Below are 24097 nucleotides of genomic sequence, written 5' to 3' on the forward strand. Positions count from 1 at the left end.
AATTACTTAATCAAATATAAAATATAGCGGTTTTTTCAAAAAAACTGTGCATTAAGGGGTTAATCACCAGCTGACAATCTACAAAGACACTTTTAAGACCCATACGGGACAAACGGAGCAGAAGTGTGGAGCTTAACCAAACCCTCGTAACTCCAAACGCCTGCAGACACTACAGTCTAAAATCCTATGGAAAATCCTGGAATGCTCCAGATCCAGACTACATTTCTAACCTTACCATACACACTGACCTTCACATCCCTTTTGTCACTGATCTAATAATTACCGCAACTTTCACAGCCTCCTAGCTCTCCATCCTAATCCTCTTGTACAACAACTCTCCTCTCCTCACCTTCCAGACAATCCTCCTTGTCGATTTAAGCGGAAGTGGCCTAGCGACCTACTGATGTGAGTGTAATATCCGCTGAGAAAGAGTTCCATCAATGGGTGGGTTGCTCTTACATGACATTCATGAGAACTTAAAAGCAGTTTCATCAAATTTACTTGATGCAACATTTGTTGCAGTTGTAAATGTAACTAATAAAGTGAAAAAAAATTCTGGGATAAGTATCTCCCTAAGATATTATTTTCTCTTAGCGTCTCTACCATATGCACAACCTAGAGCCCAGTTCAATGACTTCCGGGTATGAGCTTACCCAACTCCGGTACCTCCATTCTGTTTCACTTATAATTAGATTAATTACTATTCCTGTTGCGAAATTTATGATTGTAATTATATAGCTAAGAATTAGTGGGTGTTTGTCTACTGGCGATAGAAATCATCTTTTCCATTCCATTATTTATCTTTCTACCGCAAACATTACAGCCTCTCTCAGTGAAATATTAACGCTTCTTTCAGCGCTGTTTACTATTTGAAAAATAGTCGGTGAACGTAATACCCACTCATTTCCATCATTATTCTCTTTCTCTCTCGGATTAATTAGATTTTGGAGGGAGAGCGGGTGTTAAACAAAGCGTGGATTTCCAGTTTTTAATCCCATGTGCAGCTAATTCTTATTTGTTCCAAAGAAATGTTAATCGTTAAGTATGTGCTTCCGCTCCACTGTCCACGACAACTAATTAACAGTTGGATGTTAAGCGAAGCACTGATAGAAGTGGGCGGTTACTTTATTTTATAAACACAGAACTTCTTCCAAGGTAAACGCGATGTAAAACAGTTAATTATTTAAAAGAAGAAAATTAACTTTTACCTTAGGAAAGCTTTTATAAAAAACAAATAAAGAACAAGAAATTTTGAAGCCCAGCGAAGGGCGAAGTCCCAAAGTTCCCTCTAGTTGTATTTATTACCAACTTTGCTTATTAATAATTAATTTTTGAACTTTAATTAACAAAGTTTGACATATACTTTTCTTCTTTCTTCGTTCACTGATTGGCTGTCCTATCATTCGATACCACATTATATTAATATTATATTGGCTAACTGGTTTGAAATATTGATTTCATTGTTAATTGGCTTCATTAATTGGTTATAATTGGAACATGAACGCTGCAAATTTTATTAGTAGTTCTTTGTTTTAACTTAAGTGACTTTTTTAAAATTAATTTATATTCTTTTTTATTTTCGTATTTTGCGTTAGAATTACATATTAGTCGATAAGTTGTCAAAGGTTTGGGTCTTCGTAGAAACTCTCCCGAATCCAAATCTTTCGACTATAAGATGAACCTTACCACTCTGTAACCAGAAACATTCCAGAATAAAGATATTATACCAGAAATAAGCTTTGTATTAAAGCAAGATAGAGGATTAATTTTTTATCCTGACTATAAACTTTGCTATGACAGACCTAGCTAACTTAATTTTCCACCTTTTTTCTACGTTTAAACGGTGCAAATACAGGTTCTTGATCGTCGTCATATAAAGTAGATCTGATTGAAGCTGTAGATCTTTAGGAAGTCCTGACATTTCACGTCTATCATTGACAATTTCTTTTACTAAATTATATTGTTTTGTACCAAACTGAAGTCGAGTGAACCCGAATTTTTGGTACAAGTAGAAAGATGTTCGTTCGAACATTTATTTTTTGCGATTTTTACGTCATTTTGGAAAATAATTCCCCTATAATTCTTGAAATTTTTTAATAAACACTTTAATTTTCACAGAGGAATACTTAAATTTAATTGTAATTGAAGGATGATTTTTGTTTTCTTGACCAAATTTTCGGCGATAATTTTAATAATCCATTGAGAAGGGGGGGATTACGTCATTGATACCCACACGGAGATTCCGAATTCGAATCCAGCTTCTGCTCCTTAGATTTTTCTCTATTCTTAGATTTTCCGGGAAGCTTCTAAACAGCTTCACTGCCCGGAAATTGGATAATGTTTGTCTATATCGAGAGAATACTGTTCTCTCAAGTTGGCAGGACGCTCAAAAAGGCACCAGGACACAAATGACATTAGTTAGTGGAATAAATGAAGTTTATTATTTCAAATTCTCCCTCACATGTGCCCACAAAATAAAGTTTCAATCGCGTAAAACTGGATCTTGTAAAAAGAAAAATACAGTAGTACCTCGGTTTTCGAACGACTTGACTTTCGAACAATTCGGTGTTCGACCAAGAAATTCGAGAAAATATTGTCCTGATGAAATCCGAACAAACATTTGGAACTCGAACACCCGAGATGAACCGAGTTGTTTTTTATATTTACACTTTTAGATCTTATTTCTTGTTTAGATACATGTTTTTACATAAAATACATAAAATCAGGCCAGTAAAACGGCATATTTCTGGGGCTTAGAAACGAAATAAACTACATAGTTTACATTATTAAAACTGTCCGGTAGGACAGTTGTATAAGGATTGATCGCCAAAAAACTGCACGAAAAAGTGTAACGTTGAAAAACACCCAACTTTGACAATTTTTTGCCTCTTTTTCTATAAAAGATAAAGTTCCCAAATTTTCTTTAAAATATAGGGCGTATCCTCCTTTATAGCTGTAATTTTTTTTGCAACAACCCAGATTTAATAGATTTCTTATGGGATAAATTGTTTCGGTTCTCGACCAAATTGGTTCTCGACCGCACTTCCGGTACGAATTGTGGCCGAGCACCGAGGTACCACTGTACACTAAATCGGGAAGGGGGTTGTACATTTTAACTTGAGTAGGGTGATATCAAAGCAAATACTGTCTTGATTAGAATCTAATTGCTATTATACAATAGCCAGCGATTGTATTAACAGGGGAATTCAATCTCAAGTCTCTGCTAGCTACCCAACCATTAATAGAAAACTCTAGTCCATATTAGCTTGACTAAAAATCTAATAGATATTTTTCTATTCAAATAATTCGTTCAAAACTATAAATTTTGTTGAATGGAACCAGCATGCAGTGGTGAATAAGTGGGCCCGTATAACTCACAATTCTTATTTAGTTGTTCCTTTCTTTCTACGTCCATTTATCGAATATAACGGAAGTAGGAAATAAATTATGACTTCCTTTTTTATTTTTTTGTAACTGAAGGAAGAGAGATATTAGATTATTTTTTTATAAGAAAAATATCCTCTCTCAAATAGACATTTTTTAGTCGAACATAGGGATTCTGGAATAAGAATAGCTCTCCCTGCAGTTATTATTGTGAATTAAAACATAAATTTTAAATATTTATTTTTATTTATTTTATTTATTTAACACACTGTTTTAATACAGACATGTATGTGACAGTGGGATTGACCCATATTACATTTTTATATATATATATATATATGAGGGTCGTTTGAAAAGTCCGTGCAAAGTCAGAGAGGTAGCATTACTGGCGCGTATCGAGGTTATGTTTAGTTAGTAGCATCTCTTGGAAGAACACACACCAAGTTTCAGCCAGATCGGTCTATTTCTTTGTGTTTGGCATTCGTTTGAATCGAGGAAGTCGAGTGATTTTCAAAAAATGGACGAAAAAGAATTTCGTGTGTTGATTAAACACTACTTTATGAAAGGCAAAACGCCTCAGGAGACTAAAGAGAAGCTTGATAAACATTATGGTGAGTCTGCACCTTCGATTAGAACAGTTTATAAGTGGTTTCAAAATTTTCGGAGTGGCCATATGGGCACAAGTGACGCTGAACGTTCTGGACGCCCTGTTGAGGTTACTACACCAGAAATCATTGATAAAATCCATGATATGGTGATGGATGACAGAAGAGTGAAGGTGCGTGAGATTGCTAGTGCTGTGGGCATCTCGAATGAACGGGTACATAATATTTTGCATCAACATTTGGACATGACAAAGCTATCCGCAAGATGGATGCTGCGATTGCTCACGCTTGACCAAAAACGAAATCGTGTGAAGTGTTGCAAGGACGGTTTGCAGCTGTTCCAGAAGAATCCGCAGGACTTTAAGCGTCGTTTCGTCACTGTGGATGAATCATGGATACCTCACTACACTGCTGAGACCAAAGAACAATCTAAACAATGGGTTACCAAGGGGGAATCTGCGACAAAAAAGGCGAAGACCGTTCCTTCGGCCGGAAAGATTGTGGCGACTGTCTTTTGGGATTCGCAAGGAATAATCCTCATCGACTATCTGGAAAAGGGTAAAACTATTACAGGTGCATATTATTCATCGTTATTGGACCGTTTGAAAACCGAGCTGCAAGAAAAACGCCCACGATTGGCCCACAAAAAAGTCCTTTTCCATCACGACAACGCACCAGCTCACACCTCAGCAGTTGTGGTCGCAAAATTAATGGAAATAGGGTTCCAACTCGTTTCACATCCCCCCTATTCTCCAGACTTGGCTCCCTCGGACTACTACTTGTTCCCCAATATGAAGAAATGGCTGGCGGGAAAAAGATTTTATTCAAACGAGGAGGTGATTGCAGAAACGAATGGCTATTTTTCAGACTTGGACAAATCCTATTATTCGGAAGGGATCAACAAACTAGAGCAGCGTTGGACGAAGTGTATAAGCCTAAAAGGAGACTATGTTGAAAAATAAAAAAGTTTTACTCCAAAAAATTAAGTAGTTTTTATTTTTGCACGGACTTTTCAAACGACTCTCGTATTTTATTGACTGCATTTTCATTTAGAATTGAATCTGAGGACTATATGAAGCCTTAATTCTATTCCAAAATGTCGGAAGTGCACTGAAATAAGTTGTACAGATCCTTAGATCCTTATCTTGAGATCTCTAAATATTTTTAAATATAGAATCGAAACCTCCCGTTGCCGGTCAATATTCGTAGGAGAGCCTAATAATGGTGAGTCATCATTGTCACTAAGGATGAAAAAATAATTGCCATTTCAGTGTCGTGATACATTTATTTTGCCGAGCTTTCGACCTAGGGACTAGGTCATCTTCAGGGCTAGTTTAGAAAGTAATATTTTTATATTACAGAGTTGATGTATCTTCTGTCTTGTCTGTTCATGGACTGAGTGTCCATTCAGTACATTTTTTAAAAAGTTTTTGTAATGATACCCTTATAAAGCGTACTGTATGTAGAATTGTTCGCTCGCTCTAAATCTTTATTAAATGAGTACACCTGGAAATCTCTCAGTATTTTATTCTTAAATTCCACTATTCCACAGCCAGTCATAGCCTAAATTGATAGAATAGTTTTCCAACGGTGAGGCCCAATTATATTTAACAATATAATTACAGTTCCTAAATTTTAAATAGTTACCACAACTCGTGTTCCCAGGGAACGGATGTTTATTCTATGTCCGTAGAATTGGGGGGGGGAAAGAATGTGATTGACATTTATTGACTGCCACTTCCAGTAAAGGCTTTCTCTAAGGATGTCTTAATCGATAAATTTTGCCAAGAGTACCATCATCTACTTCCTTCTTAGGCTTCTGTTGATGAACTCTATTAATCCATCATTTATCTTCCTCTAGAGCTTCCTCTCAGTACTTCCGCAGACAGACTTCCTTCCTTTGCTTGCCTTTTGCACTGTTGCCCATTAATTTGCAGAAGATTCCTTTGTATTCAATATTTAGCACAATTTAAATTTTATTTCTCTCTAACCGGCTTTTATAGAGAGTTAAGACAACTTTCTTTTATTATTAATATAATTTTAAGATAAATTTCTTCAGTAATTGTGTCTTTTAAAATCTTTTTTTGTTCTTTAGTTCTGTTCTGTTTGTACCATCAATCAGTCTTGACATTTCTACTGTTGGCTTTTCCATTGAAACTATATGCCTTTTACTTCCCGTGTACAGAAGAACGAGAGACAATTCCTTCTTTGACAATGAATCTAAATTCGAAAAAGAAGTCTGAATCATAGAAGATTATTATTACATCATTCCACGTTTATCACTTCTTCGATGCGGTTATCCGTCTCTCGCCGTACATTTGCACTAACTTCACTTGTTAAGTTGATACCTCAGGAGAATTATTGAGTTTTTAGCCAATCCTTCTTAAACTAACTTCCTGAATCCATATGTGACGACATTCCGCTTTTAGACAATATTCTTCTATCCACTATCGTCTTACTGGATGATTACATTTCTTAGACTAGAGCTCCTATCTACTAGGAACGTTGCCAAGTCAATTCCTAACCATTTCTGCCCTAGCAGACGTGCTACACTTCAGATCTTTGTCATCGATCACTTACAGATTATCATCTCCCTTTATTTTTCTTGCGCTGATAGCAGTTGTTTCTGCCTCCTTTCTAAAAGAGTCCATTTCAGCTGATCTGTAATGTCGAGCTTTTTAGTACATAATTTCATCTGTTTATGACAACCTCCTTTTTGTGTTCCATGTTGTTTTCCAAAAATCCATTCCAGTTGCTTTTATGATTTATATTATTACGAGTATTCATTTTGGGTTAGCCGTACGCTCCACAAAGTCACTCTAGGTTCGCATAGTTACCCCTTAAAAAATACAACAACGGCAACAAAGTGAGCCTAAGAGAAAGATTCAGTTCTGAGCTTTACAGAATTCTAAACAAAGCTAGCAAGATCTCGAGGATTATGCAGCCTAAGCATCTCCAACTTCATCTATTATTCCTATCTCAAGATCCTCACATGCTAAACAATCAGACGTTAAGTGAACCGTTGTTTGCACCGTCTCTTTTACAAACTTTATAGAAAAATACTGGCAAAAAAAGAGCCTCATTTAATAAAAGGGCCTCTTAAAATTATTACACCCAGTGAGGGAACCAACTAGGTGCTAGATAGAGTTATAGAGCTCCATGAAAGACACTGGCATCTCATTGACAAACCCTGGACGAACCTCAAATTAGCTGAGCTTATTCATTATGACAGCTGCGAGGAAGTAAAGCTTCCGATTTTGCTCTAGCTTTTCCTGTCTTCTCAAAACCAGAAATCCCCCTTGTCACCCAGCATTCAGAAGAACTCTTCGTATCTCCTAGAACAGTGATGGCGAACCTATGACCCGCGGGTCAGTCACTGACTCACAATTGCTAGGCAACCATTTGTTTGTTTACGCGGGTTGATTTAGATTTTCTAATTGTGTTGATAATTTATATTCTATCTGTATTTTTTTCAATCACGCATTGACACAAAAGCAATTTAAATGCTATCTATAACCTTTAGTTTGATCATTACAGTTCTAAAATGCAAATGACGACAAATACTTTTGTAGTATTTGAAATAAAGCAAAAAGAGTTTACAAAATATCAAATAAAATGTATAATTTTACTCATATTTTGTTTGTTAAAAAAATCGACAACCCAAAGCTTATAACCATATTTAGTTTTTTCTTCAGATAAAACAGACTTTTATAAGGTTATGTTTGTAAAAAGAGACTTCCATAGCACTTGTTTCGTCCCGTTTTACCCAGTTAAGCCAACTGAATTTTAAAGATGTTTAGTTTTGAAAATATTCAGTTTAAAATTTTTAAACTTAATTCTTGTGCAAATGGGCATTAGTGACCCAAGAGATAGTACTAAAAAAAAAAAAAGAACAAAATTTGACCCACGTCTCAAAAAGGTTCGCCATCCCTGTCCTAGAACAATCCATAAACCCTAAGGGAAATGTAAAGGCAAGAGTTTAGCGCCTTCACCATAGCCATACTATCTGAACAGATGCAAGACACTTTTACTTGGGGAGTTACGAGTCCGCTCATCCGCTCAACAAAACAGAGAACTGCTCTTCGTCACTGTCTAGGATCTTAGTATTACAACTAAGGTTTCCGCTACTTAAGTTCAGACAATTTCAATAGCGACAATCACGTAACTTTTTGTGTAATAATTTTTGGATTACAAGAAGACCCTTTTAGGTCAAAATTTCATTGATATTTCACGACATTACATTTTAAAATGTATTTTTCATCATCGATATTGAACTTAACTTGCAATAAATTAATTTCTAACATCACTTTTCACTTAAACTAATTACTAACATGGCAGCATTTTTTGCAGAATTTATTGAGTTCGTGTGTCATCTAGTGTTGAATAGTAGAAGGCAATAAGGGAATAGAATTGGCTTGTTGGGAGTTAGCATTTTATAGATGTAATCTGTTTCGATTTAGTGCTCTAGTCCCGTAGGTTCAATTTTTGGGAGGCACTCTTCACAGATATTCAGTCCCCACCACTCCACCCTCAACTGTCAAAAAAAAAAAAAAAAAATTAACGACATAATTCCTCGTAATGGATACGAACCTACGACCTCTTTGTTATTGCGGCTGAAATAAATCGAATATGTTCCCAAACCCCCATTCGTGTATTATAGATCCATACACATATGTGTTATTTGTTTTGCATACGATAAACTTATTTATAAACCAGGCCTGGCTATGGTTAACCACAGTTGGCTGTATTATCATCATGATTTTTACCATGGTTTGACCTAATAATATCGGATTTTAGCGATAATTGTGGCCTGTTTTATGTAGTTTGTGCGGCCGACTTGATCTAGTTGATTGCACTGTACAATTTCTCCTCTCTACTGCGTTCTATAATTTATGTTTTTAATTTAAAAACATGGTTAGAATTTTGTTTGCAAATAGTTAATAAAATTTCGTATGATTGTGTACAAATACATGTTCTAAGATCTTTGTGGATAATAACACAAAAATTTGGTTAATGAGGTAAATTTGGTGGCTAGATGAAGGCAGAGCTAGATGATGATTACTGAGATAGTGGAATGAGAATTAAGTATTGGATTTAGGATCGGGTGATTAATTAAAGTGTGAGAGAAAGGGATGGAAGTCCAGGAAGGATTTTGCTATCCAGATTTTACTAATAAAATCCAGCCAGCCTGAACTGTAGTTCCTCCTTTACGAGGGTCGTTTGAAAAGTCCGTGCAAAGTCAGAGAGATAGCACCACTGGCGCGTATCGAGGTTATGTTTAGTTAGTAGCATCTCTTGGAAGAACACACACCAAGTTTCAGCCAGATCGGTCTATTTCTTTGTGATTGGCATTCGTTTGAATCGAGGAAGTCGAGTGATTTTCAAAAAATGGACGAAAAAGAATTTCGTGTGTTGATTAAACAATACTTTATGAAAGGCAAAACGCCTCAGGAGACTAAAGAGAAGCTTGATAAACATTATGGTGACTCTGCACCTTCGATTAGAACAGTTTATAAGTGGTTTCAAAATTTTCGGAGTGGCCATATGGGCCACAAGTGACGCTGAACGTTCTGGACGCCCTGTTGAGGTTACTACTCCAGAAATCATTGATAAAATCCATGATATGGTGATGGATGACAGAAGAGTGAAGGTGCGTGAGATTGCTAGTGCTGTGGGCATCTCGAATGAACGGGTACATAATATTTTGCATCAACATTTGGACATGACAAAGCTATCCGCAAGATGGGTGCCGCGATTGCTCACGCTTGACCAAAAACGAAATCGTGTGAAGTGTTGCAAGGGCGGTTTGCAGCTGTTCCAGAAGAATCCGCAGGACTTTAAGCGTCGTTTCGTCACTGTGGATGAAACATGGATACATCACTACACTCCTGAGACCAAAGAACAATCTAAACAATGGGTTACCAAGGGGGAATCTGCGCCAAAAAAGGCGAAGACCGTTTCTTCGGCCGGAAAGATTATGGCGACTGTCTTTTGGGATTCGCAAGGAATAATCCTCATCGACTATCTGGAAAAGGGTAAAACTATTACAGGTGCATATTATTCATTGTTATTGGACCGTTTGAAAACCGAGCTGCAAGAAAAACGCCCACGATTGGCCCACAAAAAAGTCCTTTTCCATCACGACAACGCACCAGCTCACACCTCAGCAGTTGTGGTCGCAAAATTAATGGAAATAGGGTTCCAACTCGTTTCACATCCCCCCCTATTCTCCAGACTTGGCTCCCGCGGACTACTATTTGTTCCCCAATATGAAGAAATGGATGGCGGGAAAAAGATTTTATTCAAACGAGGAGGTGATTGCAGAAACGAATGGCTATTTTTCAGACTTGGACAAATCCTATTATTCGGAAGGGATCAACAAACTAGAGCAGCGTTGGACGAAGTGTATAAGCCTAAAAGGGGAGACTATGTTGAAAATTAAAAAAGGTTTACCCCAAAAAATTAAGTAGTTTTTATTTTTGCACGGACTTTTCAAACGACCCTCGTATACTTGACGAAGCTTAAAGCACCTGCCAATAAACTTTGACCCCAAAAAAACGGTTAGACGTTCTACTGTTTGGAAATTATGGTTTATTTTTTGGTTTCAACATCTGAGACCCTAAGCACCTTCAGTACATTGCCCGTCTCTAGACAGTTTTTCTCTTCTTACAGAAATATTGGTCCATTACCGGGACAGTATGCTGTAAGAAGCTCCTTAGGGAGAGAAAAAAAATCTAAGGGCCGATAGCTGCGATTCGAACTCGGGATCTCCGTGTGAAAATCCAATAAGCTAATCCCTTCCTTAATTACTGTTATACCTGAAGTTTTCTTCTCTCTAAATCGATCAAAATTGAAGAAAACGTACTTTCTAAGAAGGATAAAATGAACCATTTTTTTTTATTGGTCAGTTCTTTGAGTGTTCTTAGAGCTCTATTGTTAGAAGATCCTTTGACAACTCTTTTTTTTCCTGCATTTTATCTTCCCATTTCCTCATAGATAATATTTCTGATTTTAAAATCACTTCATATATTTTTTATTAGAATTTTTTAAAGAATGACCTTTTCATTTAAATGATATAATTCGCTAAGAATTTCTTATCTTTTTTAAAAAAATATTGTATTGTACAGTTTCCTTAAGATTAAAAAAATATTTTTTTGGTCAGTTTCCCTTTAATTTTTATCATATTTTTAAAAGCAAGAAAAGAAAAATGGTTATTTTTAATCGCAGCATTTTGATATTAAGTTTCCTGATATCCTGTTAACAGAAATCGTGTTCCTCTTGTTGTTCTTTCGTAATCGTAATATAACCAACTGTTGATAATTTAAAAAATAGAAAATTATCGTGGCCAGTTCAAATTTTTAAAGCTGATACATATTTTTATAGTTCTAAAACAAAAATAACCACAGAATTCTTTAAATTCATAATTTTTTGGAGAACAAGAAATGACTTAATTTTTATATAAATATTTTTATTTAAGACGTTTCCAGCCTCTGAAGTTCTTGTCGCCTTCAGCCTTTTTACTGCTTGCTTATGTGTTCTTTCGCTGCTGACATCATTCTCCTTTAGTAAATCTTGTTTCCTAGGAAGAGAAAAATCTAAAGACAGCTAGTTGGTTTCGAATTCTCATCTCTGCGGTTTTTGTCAAGTTCACAGATGTAGAGCGAATCTCTTCTCTTAATTATTACCGTTTTTTGCAAAAGGACATTGGCATCTTCAACTCGTAACTCTTCTTGGTTCGTTCCAGTAAAGGAGTTCTGTAAAAAATCAACCTCGCTACTTAAACATTTACCTTGGGGTAACCATCTCCCTTAAAGAAAATGTGATAAGGAGTGCAGCGTTGGATAATATAGGTGATTTTAGCCGCCATAACTTGTTTATTGTATCCCTAGTCCCGGTTTCGCTCTTAAATCCATCAATTGATTATTCTATTGATTAATCCACCGCTGACGATGGATGAATATCTAAAAGCGGTTTAGGGGTACAATAAACATATACGGCGGATAAATTCAACATCTTACTTCTTTTTGTGAGGATTTATAATTAAATGAGCCACTTTCCTCATGATCGTCTCCCCAGTTCAAAACTCCGCGTGTGGCTACTTTTTATTTCTTAGAAAAAATTGTTTATAGTGCTTCCGTCCCCGTCCACGACACCTAATTGGTAGTTGGACGTTAATTGCCGCCAGAAAAATTAGGCGGGTACTCTACTTTCTACTTTTTTTAATATATTTTTTTCTCTTTTTCTTTGTTACAGCAAATGTGAGGCGTCTGGCGGTAAAAAGTGAGAAAAATACAATGAATGTATTCCAAGAAGTTTACAGAGGCATGTTTGAACTGGTTAAAAGCCCATTATCGCAATTATATAAAACATTGCGTGAATATTTAGAAAAAGCGGAAATGATACCAACAGATCTTCCGCCGGCTGTACCGTCCAGCGACGGTGCTATGCTGGAGTCCAGTGTCAACAAGTTCTATAAAGAATTATTTCCAATGGTCTACCATCAGGTGGTGCACAATTTGAAGACACAAGATTTTACACCGGCCTATAGGACATGCCTCGTTGAGCATACTGAGACAATCATGCCTTTTGGTTCTATTGCCCATAAAATGGCAAATAATGTGGCCCAATCTTTTGAAACTACTAAGGTAAATTTCTTTTTATTATTTTTTTAGTATTTAGATTAAGAGTTACCAAGGCGCCCCGGTAGCCGAGCGGTTAGAGGCGAGACCTGCGAAGCTAATAAGTATTGTGGTACTGGGTTCGATTCCTGGTCTAAGGCCTTGGATTTTATTTAATGGTTAATAAAAGAAATTTATTTTAAAGCTAGCCTCCGTCCACGACTCCTAATTGGTAGTTGGACGTTAAGCCCATATTGCTGAAATATGCCTTACAAAAGACATTTAAAAAGCAATTGAGTGCCAATGCAATTTTACGATAATGCAATGTTGTGGTAGGTTATTTTAGAACGATATCTCTAAGTGCTCCGTTAGTCCATTTCTCTATAACCTTCACCTTTTCACCGACATTTCTAGTCTTAGCTCATGCTTCTACATCATTTACGAGTGTGGCTTTTTTTTTTTTTTTTTTGAAGAAATAACAGATAAAAATCTTCCATTATTGCTCTCCTTGGATATAAGGACTTATACCACAGGATGAAGCATCCTCAATGCTTTGTCATCTTGGGCCACTTCTTTTCCTAATTTCTTCTTCACTGTCTCCCTCTTCTGTAATTTAATGGATTATACCGTCTTTATACACCGGAAACGCTTAGTGAATAAATTAAAAAATAAGCAGAAAAATTGTAATTTCAATTCGTAATTATAGTTTGTGTTTTGAGATTTTAAGGAAATTGTGTACTGTAGTGGGTACAGAAGCTTTGATAGCGGAAGTCAAATAAGAAAAAACTAGTTTTTATTGGATAAAATCAACGATAGCGTTGCCACACATTTTCGAATCATCTCTTTTAATATCCAACTTTATTTTATTTATTTATTTGTTTTTGTAATAAACAGGTTATATTTTGTTTCATTTATTATTTATTGTTCCAGGTATTGATACAAGCTTTAACACTAGGACTGGAAGTATTGAACACAACCGACGAGATAATGTCAAAAACTGAAGAAAGTTCCGATTCATGTCGAGAAGCATTATTACGATTATATTATTGTCCAAAATGTTTAGGACTAGCGCCATCTGTGAAACCGTGTAATAATTATTGTTTAAACGTGATGCGTGGGTGTTTAACACAACAAAGAACCACCGAACTAGATCTACCATGGAGTAATTTCCTAATGGAAACGCAGAAACTTGTTAAAGAAGTACGTGATGGACAGTTACCAAATATTGGCAATGTTTTGGCTGGATTTTCAAATGTCATCTCGGATGCGATTATGTATGCCACGCTGAACAGTCCCAGCATCACTACTAAGGTAAGTTTAGCCTTATTATTGTTGTTATTTGTCTTATATGTTTCAATTTTGATAGTGATCATTGACTCCAAGCGTTTAAAGATCGTCGTTGAATTCGTCTCGGGAACTTTTTGAAGTTCCGTTTTTAGTAATTATTTTAAAGATTATAGATTTCCCTTTGAAATCCCAAACTAAGGTTCGATAGCTCTCCCCTAATCCCTAATTTTTCTCCTGACAATTTATTGTGGACTCATCCTTTTTAATTATTACACACTGTCCAGATATTATCTTATATCACTTTTTAACATGCTATACAATTTCATCTATTTTTTATTATCATTATCATTTTTATGACATGGAATTCCTCGATAAGGATAATTTAATGTTGATTATATATTTATCACTGCTTATTTAGTAATATTAACAAATTTAAAGAATTTAACCAAACATTATATAGTTGGTATCTTGTACGGTGATTGTAAGTCATTTCTTATCCCCCCAGTATGTAAGAAGGAAGGTCGCCTGTAATGGAATATCTAATGGACTTAGCAGTCTTAAATAGCCTTGCCTTTTCAAGAATTCTCAAGACTTCGTGTCATGCTGAAGCCTGGAACAAAGACAATCAAGGCAAAAGAATTTTGAGAAAACCATCATCGTATTTTTGAATTCGCTTTGGACCAAAATTTATTAATCTCGCTGAAATAGGATTCTCTCCTTAAACTGCAAAATAGACTTTCTTCAATCTATTCATCCATGGTGCTTCTCATTTATCAGAACACATCTAATTACCCTCCATCTTGGAAATGATGTATACGAGGGTCGTTTGAAAAGTCCGTGCAAAAATAAAAACTACTTAATTTTTTGGGGTAAACCTTTATTATTTTTCAACATAGTCTCCTTTTAGGCTTATACACTTCGTCCAACGCTGCTCTAGTTTGTTGATCCCTTCCGAATAATAGGATTTGTCCAAGTCTGAAAAATAGCCATTCGTTTCTGCAATCACCTCCTCGTTTGAATAAAATCTTTTTCCCGCCATCCATTTCTTCATATTGGGGAACAAATAGACGTCCGCGGGAGCCAAGTCTGGAGAATAGGGGGGGATGTGAAACGAGTTGGAACCCTATTTCCATTAATTTTGCGACCACTACTGCTGAGGTGTGAGCTGGTGCGTTGTCGTGATGGAAAAGGACTTTTTTGTGGGCCAATCGTGGGCGTTTTTCTTACAGCTCGGTTTTCAAACGGTCCAATAACGATGAATAATATGCACCTGTAATAGTTTTACCCTTTTCCAGATAGTCGATGAGGATTATTCCTTGTGAATCCCAAAAGACAGTCGCCATAATCTTTCCGGGCGAAGGAACGGTCTTCGCCTTTTTTGGCGCAGATTCCCCCTTGGTAATCCATTGTTTAGATTGTTCTTTGGTCTCAGGAGTGTAGTGATGTTTCCATGTTTCATCCACAGTGACGAAACGACGCTTAAAGTCCTGCGGATTCTTCTGGAACAGCTGCAAACCGTCCTTGCAACACTTCACACGATTTCGTTTTTGGTCAAGTGTGAGCAATCGCGGCACCCATCTTGCGGATAGCTTTGTCATGTCCAAATGTTAATGCAAAATATTATGTACCCGTTCATTCGAGATGCCCACAGCACTAGCAATCTGACGCACCTTCACTCTTCTGTCATCCATCACCATATCATGGATTTTATCAATGATTTCTGGAGTAGTAACCTCAACAGGGCGTCCAAAACGTTCAGCGTCACTTGTGCCCATATGGCCACTCCGAAAATTTTGAAACCACTTATAAACTGTTCTAATGGAAGGTGCAGAGTCACCATAATGTTTATTAAGCTTCTCTTTAGTCTCCTGAGGCGTTTTGCCTTTCATAAAGTATTGTTTAATCAACACACGAAATTCTTTTTCGTCCATTTTTTGAAAATCACTCGACTTCTTCGATTCAAACGAATGCCAAACACAAAGAAATAGACCGATCTGGCTGAAACTTGGCGTGTGTTCTTCCAAGAGATGCTACTAACTAAACATAACCTCGATACGCGCCAGTGGTGCTATCTCTCTGACTTTGCACGGACTTTTCAAACGACCCTCGTAATAGTTCGGAAAAAGTTATATTTACATTTCCCCTAAAATTAAAATTTACTGTTTTTATTACGTACATTCATATAATATAATTTAAAATTCCAAATCAAAATATTAATGTGCAAAGATAGCAAATGAAGATCGTAGAGCAGAAGTTATTTTATTGAATTTTACTTTCTGAACTCCGGAAGTTGACCGCAATGACCAATGGCAGAAGATTAGATGGATTCTGTTGCCAGGGTCCAGTACCTTTTTTTTTTTATCGCGGTGTGATGGTCGATATCTTCTCATCAGCTGCGGTTGTAAAACTAGACCCTTTTTTGACATCATTTCTTACCTCTGATACTTCAAATCTATCTTAATTTCCTTTTTCTGCATCATCCCTTTATATAGCACGAATAAAGGAGTTGGATGTTCATTATTTTGTGAAACTAGCAATTACTGTTAACGGATGATGATAATCAAAACTGTCCTTTATACAACCTGCTAGTCATCATTTTGTGCCCTAATTGATGAACAAGCCCAGTGGTTTTGCCGTTGTTAAATCATCCATTTCGAGCCAGTATGTTGTTGCATACGTTGCTAAATGTTAGTTACCCATTTGTGCCGCCAGCAGTGGTTATACCTAGCCTACGTCCCTTGGTTTGGTTGTTAAATTGAAGCATGGTAGTTTACTGACCGTTTCTACCTTGTATCGCTTCCCTAAAAAAGTACGTGGAAATTATTAATAGCTCAATACTGCAAACGTATTACGCGACAACATCTGCGTTAGATTTGCACATTATTGTTTCGAGAAAAAGTGCTGCCAAAAATGAAGAATATCTTTTTTTTGCAATCCTTCAATTTATTTCGTAAAACGGGACAAAGAAAATAACTAAATTTTACGCAAAAAATGGGCAAACGAGCTTTGCATTTCCCTTCTCCCAAGCTTTAACCCTAGAGTTAAACTTAAACCTCGAGGATTAGCTTTAACCTTAACATCCCCAGGAGTTGACCCATTAGTCGGCAATCGTTGAAGACGGAAATAGTTTAAACTAAATGCAGCATCCTTTCGTATAAGCTGATGTTCATAATAAATCATTTGCATTATTAATAAAAGTAAATTCTAGCTTTGCTTTAGTAGCCTAAGATTCCGAAGTTCATTAAATAGTACGTTGTGATCTTAGCTTCTTCCGGAACTCTTCCGCCTTAAAAATATTTGTAGTGTAAAGTTAATGTTGCTAGTGTAGAGAACTTATTGCTGATTAAACTGTATGCACTACATTACAGTTTTATCTGAATGCAAATGGCCAGACCAGAGTGCTTAGTAAGATTTCAGTAAATGTTTGACTCCTTAACACGTTATCTACGTCTACTGCATACATGTATGCACCATAGACGACTGACTGCATGTGGTGGATTAGAAGAAGGGACCCAGCCCTAAACACGTATAAATCTTCAGCAGTAAAGAGGCATCTATGTCGCAAAGCGCTCTCTAAACAGCTATTTCCCTATATATTACTGATTCAGTATTATAGGAATTTATATTCTTGGAATCGTTAGCTCATTTATCTTGTACACCTGATTACGCTTACCTGCTTCTTCACATGTACAGTTTGAGGTGTCTGCGGGAAGCACCAAGCAAGAGGGTCAACTCCCATTTCACTAAGTAAACTGTCTGACCAACTAGTCGTAGTTAAATCCTCCCTTACTTCACTGGTAGTTTTTGCTGGTTTCTCCCTAATTTGCTTGGGTTATTTTTCTTTTTAGTCAAAAAGCACGTTTCATCATACCCTCGCTATCTGGGGCATCTTGAGACAAGCTGTTCAGTTATCTTATCATCAACTCCATCAGTTTCTTAGTGGTGGCACAACGCGATCCTTGAACTGGTTTTTCTTTTGGTTTTACCTATCCAATTATTGAGTTTCAGTCTAGAATCTGAATTATGAAGAAATGATATCATTATTAGAAGTCGTTCTTCATCTGCGAACTTACAGGCAATTCGCTATTAGTTAAGTTTTTAAGAGTTTTGAAGAGCTAGAAAATTTAGATACGGAAGAGTTAAATTCCAAAATAAGAAAGACATGTTAGGTATAAAGAAAAATCTCTTCGTGACTATTGAGAAGCAGAGACAGCAGTGGGTTTGTCCACGGAGTAAGAATGGAGAACGGAAGATTGCAGTAAGATGAAATAAAGGAAAAGGGAAAAGAAATAAAAGAAGACCAATAAGAAAATAGATAGTTGAGATCAGGTTTGGACTATGGCTAGATGTGGGTTTATAGAATCAGCGGCCCTCAATAGAGAGGAGTGGAAAAGCTCAATAATGTGCGAGGTGAGGAAAAACCACTTTTTAGCGGGGAAATAGAAAAAAAAAAAAAATGCCTCAGAAAAGCAATGTCAACTCAGTCACTTTTCATGTAATGTTCCTCAAATAACGTACTTCGAATTGACCGGTAAATCATTTCTGGGTGTTCCCGTTCGTCTTGTTCAGCTTGCTGAAGAAATTTCGTTTTATAATGTACAAGGACTGAAGGATTATTGATTTCCCAGCTAGATAAGATTCGATTCATCTAAAAAAGGATCTGAGTCCCTAAATTTAGAGAAAATCTTTGTCTTCCTTGGGTTTTTTTTTTTTTTGGCCTTCGTGAGTGGAAAATATGGAAAATTTCCAAACTGGTCCACGCAATATCGTTTGCTGCTCCCGTTTCTCCAGATCAATAGGAATGATCTTTGCTCACCATTCAGTGCTGAAGAAGTCTATAAATAGTACGCTCATAAAAGAGAATCAATTTTATCGATTAGAGCCATTAATTCAAAATCTTTCAGCAATCTAACCGGCGATGTAGAGAGGTTTCAAGGAACTCCAGTGTCAAGCGACTAATCTATAATTTTTCAATTTCTCCATTCTTGCTCATGTTGTCACAATCGTTCGTTACAACTACCAGTTTTAAATTTTCTATCTGGACTTTTTAATTTTTAGTACAAGTGTTTGAGCATTAAAAAGAAAGGTAAAGTAATGCTTGCTTTTTTCAGGCAGACTTTACGTCCAACTATCAGAATTACGAGTAGGTGTTGTGGACGGAGGCGATTAGCAAACATACTGCACTATAATAAAGTACTCATATTAACCATTAAATAAAATACAAGGCCTAAGACCGGGAATCGAACCTATTAAACCAACAATACATCTTAGCTTTGCCGGTCTCGCTTCTAACCTCTCGGCTACCGTGGTTCCCCGGTTAAGCGTTATTTTTCCTCATTTAATTATCTCATTAAAGCAATGAATGTTTTACACATTTAGTTCTTACTCAAACCAACAAACAGGAAAATCATCAAACTTAGCAGGGAAATAGTTTTTAAAGCCGAGTTTTCTCCTTTCAGAAAAAATTAGTATTTTAGTTCGGAAAAATATTAATAAATTGAAAGATTTTACCAAGAATGTTTACTTACGAGGGTCGTTTGAAAAGTCCGTGCAAAAATAAAAACTACTTAATTTTTTGGGGTAAACCTTTTTTATTTTTCAACATAGTCTCCTTTTAGGCTTATACACTTCGTCCAACGCTGCTCTAGTTTGTTGATCCCTTCCGAATAATAGGATTTGTCCAAGTCTGAAAAATAGCCATTCGTTTCTGCAATCACCTCCTCGTTTGAATAAAATCTTTTTCCCGCCAGCCATTTCTTCATATTGGGGAACAAATAGTAGTCCGAGGGAGCCAAGTCTGGAGAATAGGGGGGATGTGAAACGAGTTGGAACCCTATTTCCATTAATTTTGCGACCACAACTGCTGAGGTGTGAGCTGGTGCGTTGTCGTGATGGAAAAGGACTTTTTTGTGGGCCAATCGTGGGCGTTTTTCTTGCAGCTCGGTTTTCAAACGGTCCAATAACGATGAATAATATGCAACTGTAATAGTTTTACCCTTTTCCAGATAGTCGATGAGGAAGACAGTCGCCATAATCTTTCCGGCCGAAGGAACGGTTTTCGCCTTTTTTGGCGCAGATTCCCCCTTGGTAACCCATTGTTTAGATTGTTCTTTGGTCTCAGGAGTGTAGTGATGTATCCATGTTTCATCCACAGTGACGAAACGACGCTTAAAGTCCTGCGGATTCTTCTGGAACAGCTGCAAACCGTCCTTGCAACACTTCACACGATTTCGTTTTTGGTCAAGCGTGAGCAATCGCGGCACCCATCTTGCGGATAGCTTTGTCATGTCCAAATGTTGATGCAAAATATTATGTACCCGTTCATTCGAGATGCCCACAGCACTAGCAATCTCACGCACCTTCACTCTTCTGTCATCCATCACCATATCATGGATTTTATCAATGATTTCTGGAGTAGTAACCTCAACAGGGCGTCCAGAACGTTCAGCGTCACTTGTGCCCATATGGCCACTCCGAAAATTTTGAAACCACATATAAACTGTTCTAATCGAAGGTGCAGAGTCACCATAATGTTTATCAAGCTTCTCTTTAGTCTCCTGAGGCGTTTTGCCTTCCATAAAGTAGTGTTTAATCAACACACGAAATTCTTTTTCGTCCATTTTTTGAAAATCACTCGACTTCCTCGATTCAAACGAATGCCAAACACAAAGAAATAGTAGACCGATCTGGCTGAAACTTGGTGTGTGTGTTCTTCCAAGAGATGCTACTAACTAAACATAACCTCGATAGGCGCCATTGGTGCTATCTCTCTGACTTTGCACGGACTTTTCAAACGACCCTCGTAATCATCTGCAAGGATTATTGCAAAGACCTCCTTCGCTAGATATATGTCTGCTAAACTTTAGATTTAGATTTATTTTAGACGATAAGAACTCCAAAAGCGAATTTCTTTTACTAACTTCCAATTTATCCTTCAAAATGTCAGAAAAATTTATTTACTTTGATTGCGGAAGTGAGTGACAGTTTAACGGAAACGAGCTGATTGGCCTCTCAATATTTAAAGTAATAAAAAAAAACATGGATTACAATTTGTTCAACAGCATTGTAAGTTTTTATACCTTACCAGTGTATAAATTAACTAGATAGAAACATAAAGGAGAAATTATAAGGGAATAAGAGTAGAAATTAATACAGCTTTGTGCTTCACCGAGCATGTCAACTGTTAATTACATTTTTCCGTTTTGTTACTACAGAAAAAAAAGAAGAAGGAGACTGTAACAATGTAATAATAGTAATAATGTAATTACTGTCTCGTAATTAGTATTTTTATCTTCTTCTCGTATGAATGTAAGACTGCGCCCCAATACGTGCTTCTTAAACTCAAATTAGCTTCAAGCCAAATTGATTAAGCGTTCACCGAAGAGGTTTAATCACTAAGAAAATAATTTTGCTGCTATTTCTGTTATTAAAAGTGGTTTTGGTAGTATTATAAAACTGATTGTGGTCAAAGTGTGTTGCCAATAACAGTTAACAATGAATCCTATTTATACATATCTGAAATTCCCTCGAAACTTTACATAAGTAACAAAAAGCCGATTCACATCTTAGTCATCAAAGTCGTAGGGATTTGATGCGTGGATTTGGGTGTAAATAAGCTGCACAATTGGGCGCCACGATAGCCGAGCGGTTATAGGCTAGACCCGCAAAGCTAAGATGTATTACGGTATTAGTCTAGGCCTCCTTGGATTTTATTTAATGGTTAATGTGAGAAATTTTATTCTACCCTCAGACTGGAAAAGTTATCTTAGATCAAAGATTATGTCCCAGTGGATAAGAGACTGGGAATCAGTTCCACTAACGAACAAATTGAGGAATATAAGGGTCAACACCAATGGAGTGATTAACATCATGACGAAACACTCGCCGTGAGGAGATTGTGTTAGCCAGGCTGAGGATTGGCCACACGTTATTAACCCATGGTCACATCTTCAGAAGAGCAGAACCACCTATTTGCTCTGGGTACAGCCTTCCTTTATCTGTACGCCATATCCTGCTTGAATGTTCCAAGTATTCCAGAGATAGGCAAAAGTTTAACATTCCCTCACAACTGGAAGAAGTATTGAACCACAACGAAAACAGCGTACAAAACTATTCTGCAATTCCTTAAAGATATTAGGGCTTTTAATTCAATATAACACATTGTATATACGTATATATTTATCAGGATGAATGTATTTATTGGGATGTATGTATTTATTAGGATGAACATATATTTATTAGGACGAAAATACTTATTAGAATGAGTGTATGAGTATGTATGTAAATAGGTGATTTTAAAATTTAGGCTAGATCTCTATGGGGTGCGAGGAATATCGAGTACTCCATCTCAACATTAGTTAGGTTAGGTTAAAAGGAAAGACGAGTTATTTTCCGGAATTGCTCAGGTGCAAAGGACCTTCGATGTTGTGCACCTTTTAAAACAAAAAAAAAAAGAGAAATTTATAGTTAAGTATGTTTGCTGGTCGCCTCCGTCCACGACACCTAATTTGGTAGTTGGACGTAAAGACTGCCTGTAAAAAATAGGCCTCTTTTTTCACAAAGTAGTCTAACTCCTACAGCATCCAATCTTTAATCCAAAATCCTTCGCTAAATCACCAACGCTTCATATTATACAATACTTCTAACATTCTACCCCCTCCATACTGATCTAAAAAATCTCAGTTTGAACCCAAAAAGTCCTTTTGTATCCCAATAAATCAAATATTGTGGTCACCCATTCCTCTCGTTCAGAGATGGTCCACCCGCCTAACCCAGGCAATCCTGCTGGTTGATTGGAACGCCGTTAGATCCCCTCGACCGTCTCAGAGATTAGGCTCAGTGAAATGTAAATAATGTTAAGATGCACCTCCACTGGTAGATACCTTCTCTCGTGCCCCTCATGCTATTGTTGCCTTCGTTCGTAGCACATTTACTTGTTATGTGTATACAAAGTTTTGATCATTAAATAAATCATTTAATACGACTTCCTTAGTTTGATGGGGGCCAACAATTAGTTTCGAGTTTTCCAAACTTCCCTTTTATCTTGCAACGAAAATTAACTATAATTTTGATTGTTAAAACAATATTCTAATAAAGTTCAACCATTAAGAAAGAGCAACTAATTTAAGATTTACTTAGGTTGGATTGAGATTGAGAGTTAAGGTTTCAATTAGTTACCTTGATTTTATTCTAGTGGTTGAGAACAATCACAAGCCATCCATTGTAAGAAGTAGTTCATTTCATTTCCTCTTAACAATCGCCAGCCGGTCCAGGACTGTTCACTACAACGTGTTTAATAGGAAGAAAGAGAACCCTGGACGGTAAAGGTTCTGCACAAGAAGACGGCTTTAGAAACAATAGCGTGGTTACTTGCAAACACACTACAAGCTGAACAGCCTGCCAACTGCAAGAAAGGGTTGCTCGGCCTCTCTACCCTCCACATTCCATGCTCTTGCAGCTCGTTCCACTCCAGCTCCAGAGTTATGTACCGCTGTATGTATACAAGAATGAAGTGTTAAAGACTCTTGAAGGTTAGTTCCTGTTTCACATCCTTCATCAACAACAACTTTTTCCCTTTTTATTTCTCTTCTCTCTCTCCCTCTCTCTCTCTCACTCTCTTGAGTTCCTTCTTGAGGAACAACTGCTACAAGAAGTGCCTTCCTACAGGAAACAGCGTTACGATAAAGCTCTTTGTGTAAACAATAATTGCACGTCGACCTTTCATTTGCACGCTTAGTTGTAGATTCTGGACTACCACTTCACGTTTTTCAATACGTTAAAACAAAACGTCTCTCTCCTTTTTAATCTACAGTTTCCTAGGTATGGGTGAGTACAGCTTCACTTAGAAATTCTATGCTGCATCTGTAGTTGTTATCAATTGAGACTGCGCTAAGTTTTCCTTCTTATCATTTTTGTTTAATATCTTGTTGTACATTTTCACTGAGTTAAGAGAAGAAAAGGAAATATTTCGAAAGAAAGAGAGTAATTTATGGAAAGTTTCGAAACAGGATACCTTTAAAAAAAACTGTAGAAGAGTGAACAGAATCACATGGCAACAGACACGAAGTTCTTTTCAAAAAAGACCTTTTCTCTTAGACGTTAACAAAAAAAGCATCTCCTACCCAACATTATTATAAGTTTTTAAACAATTTACCTTCGCCGAGGTAAATTGAAATATGAAGTTTTATTTCAATTATTTGTGGA

The 24097-nt window shown here is 36.7% G+C and overlaps 1 protein-coding gene across 5 annotated transcripts in view; it reads left to right on the forward strand.

Annotated features, from left to right (window-relative positions):
- Positions 1-24097, forward strand: part of dally (division abnormally delayed protein) — a 442796-nt gene that overhangs the window by 248182 nt on the left and 170517 nt on the right. For all 5 annotated transcript variants that reach the window (XM_074115962.1, XM_074115960.1, XM_074115961.1 and 2 more), the window contains 2 exons: positions 12243-12634; positions 13538-13918. In XM_074115962.1, the coding sequence (XP_073972063.1) occupies positions 12243-12634; positions 13538-13918 (773 nt within the window). The remainder of the gene's footprint in view (positions 1-12242; positions 12635-13537; positions 13919-24097) is intronic.

This window comes from Rhodnius prolixus, unplaced genomic scaffold (assembly GCF_049639745.1).
Source record: "Rhodnius prolixus isolate KJV_2025 unplaced genomic scaffold, Rpr scaffold_13, whole genome shotgun sequence".
In the NCBI taxonomy this organism is placed as follows: Eukaryota; Metazoa; Arthropoda; class Insecta; order Hemiptera; family Reduviidae; genus Rhodnius; species Rhodnius prolixus.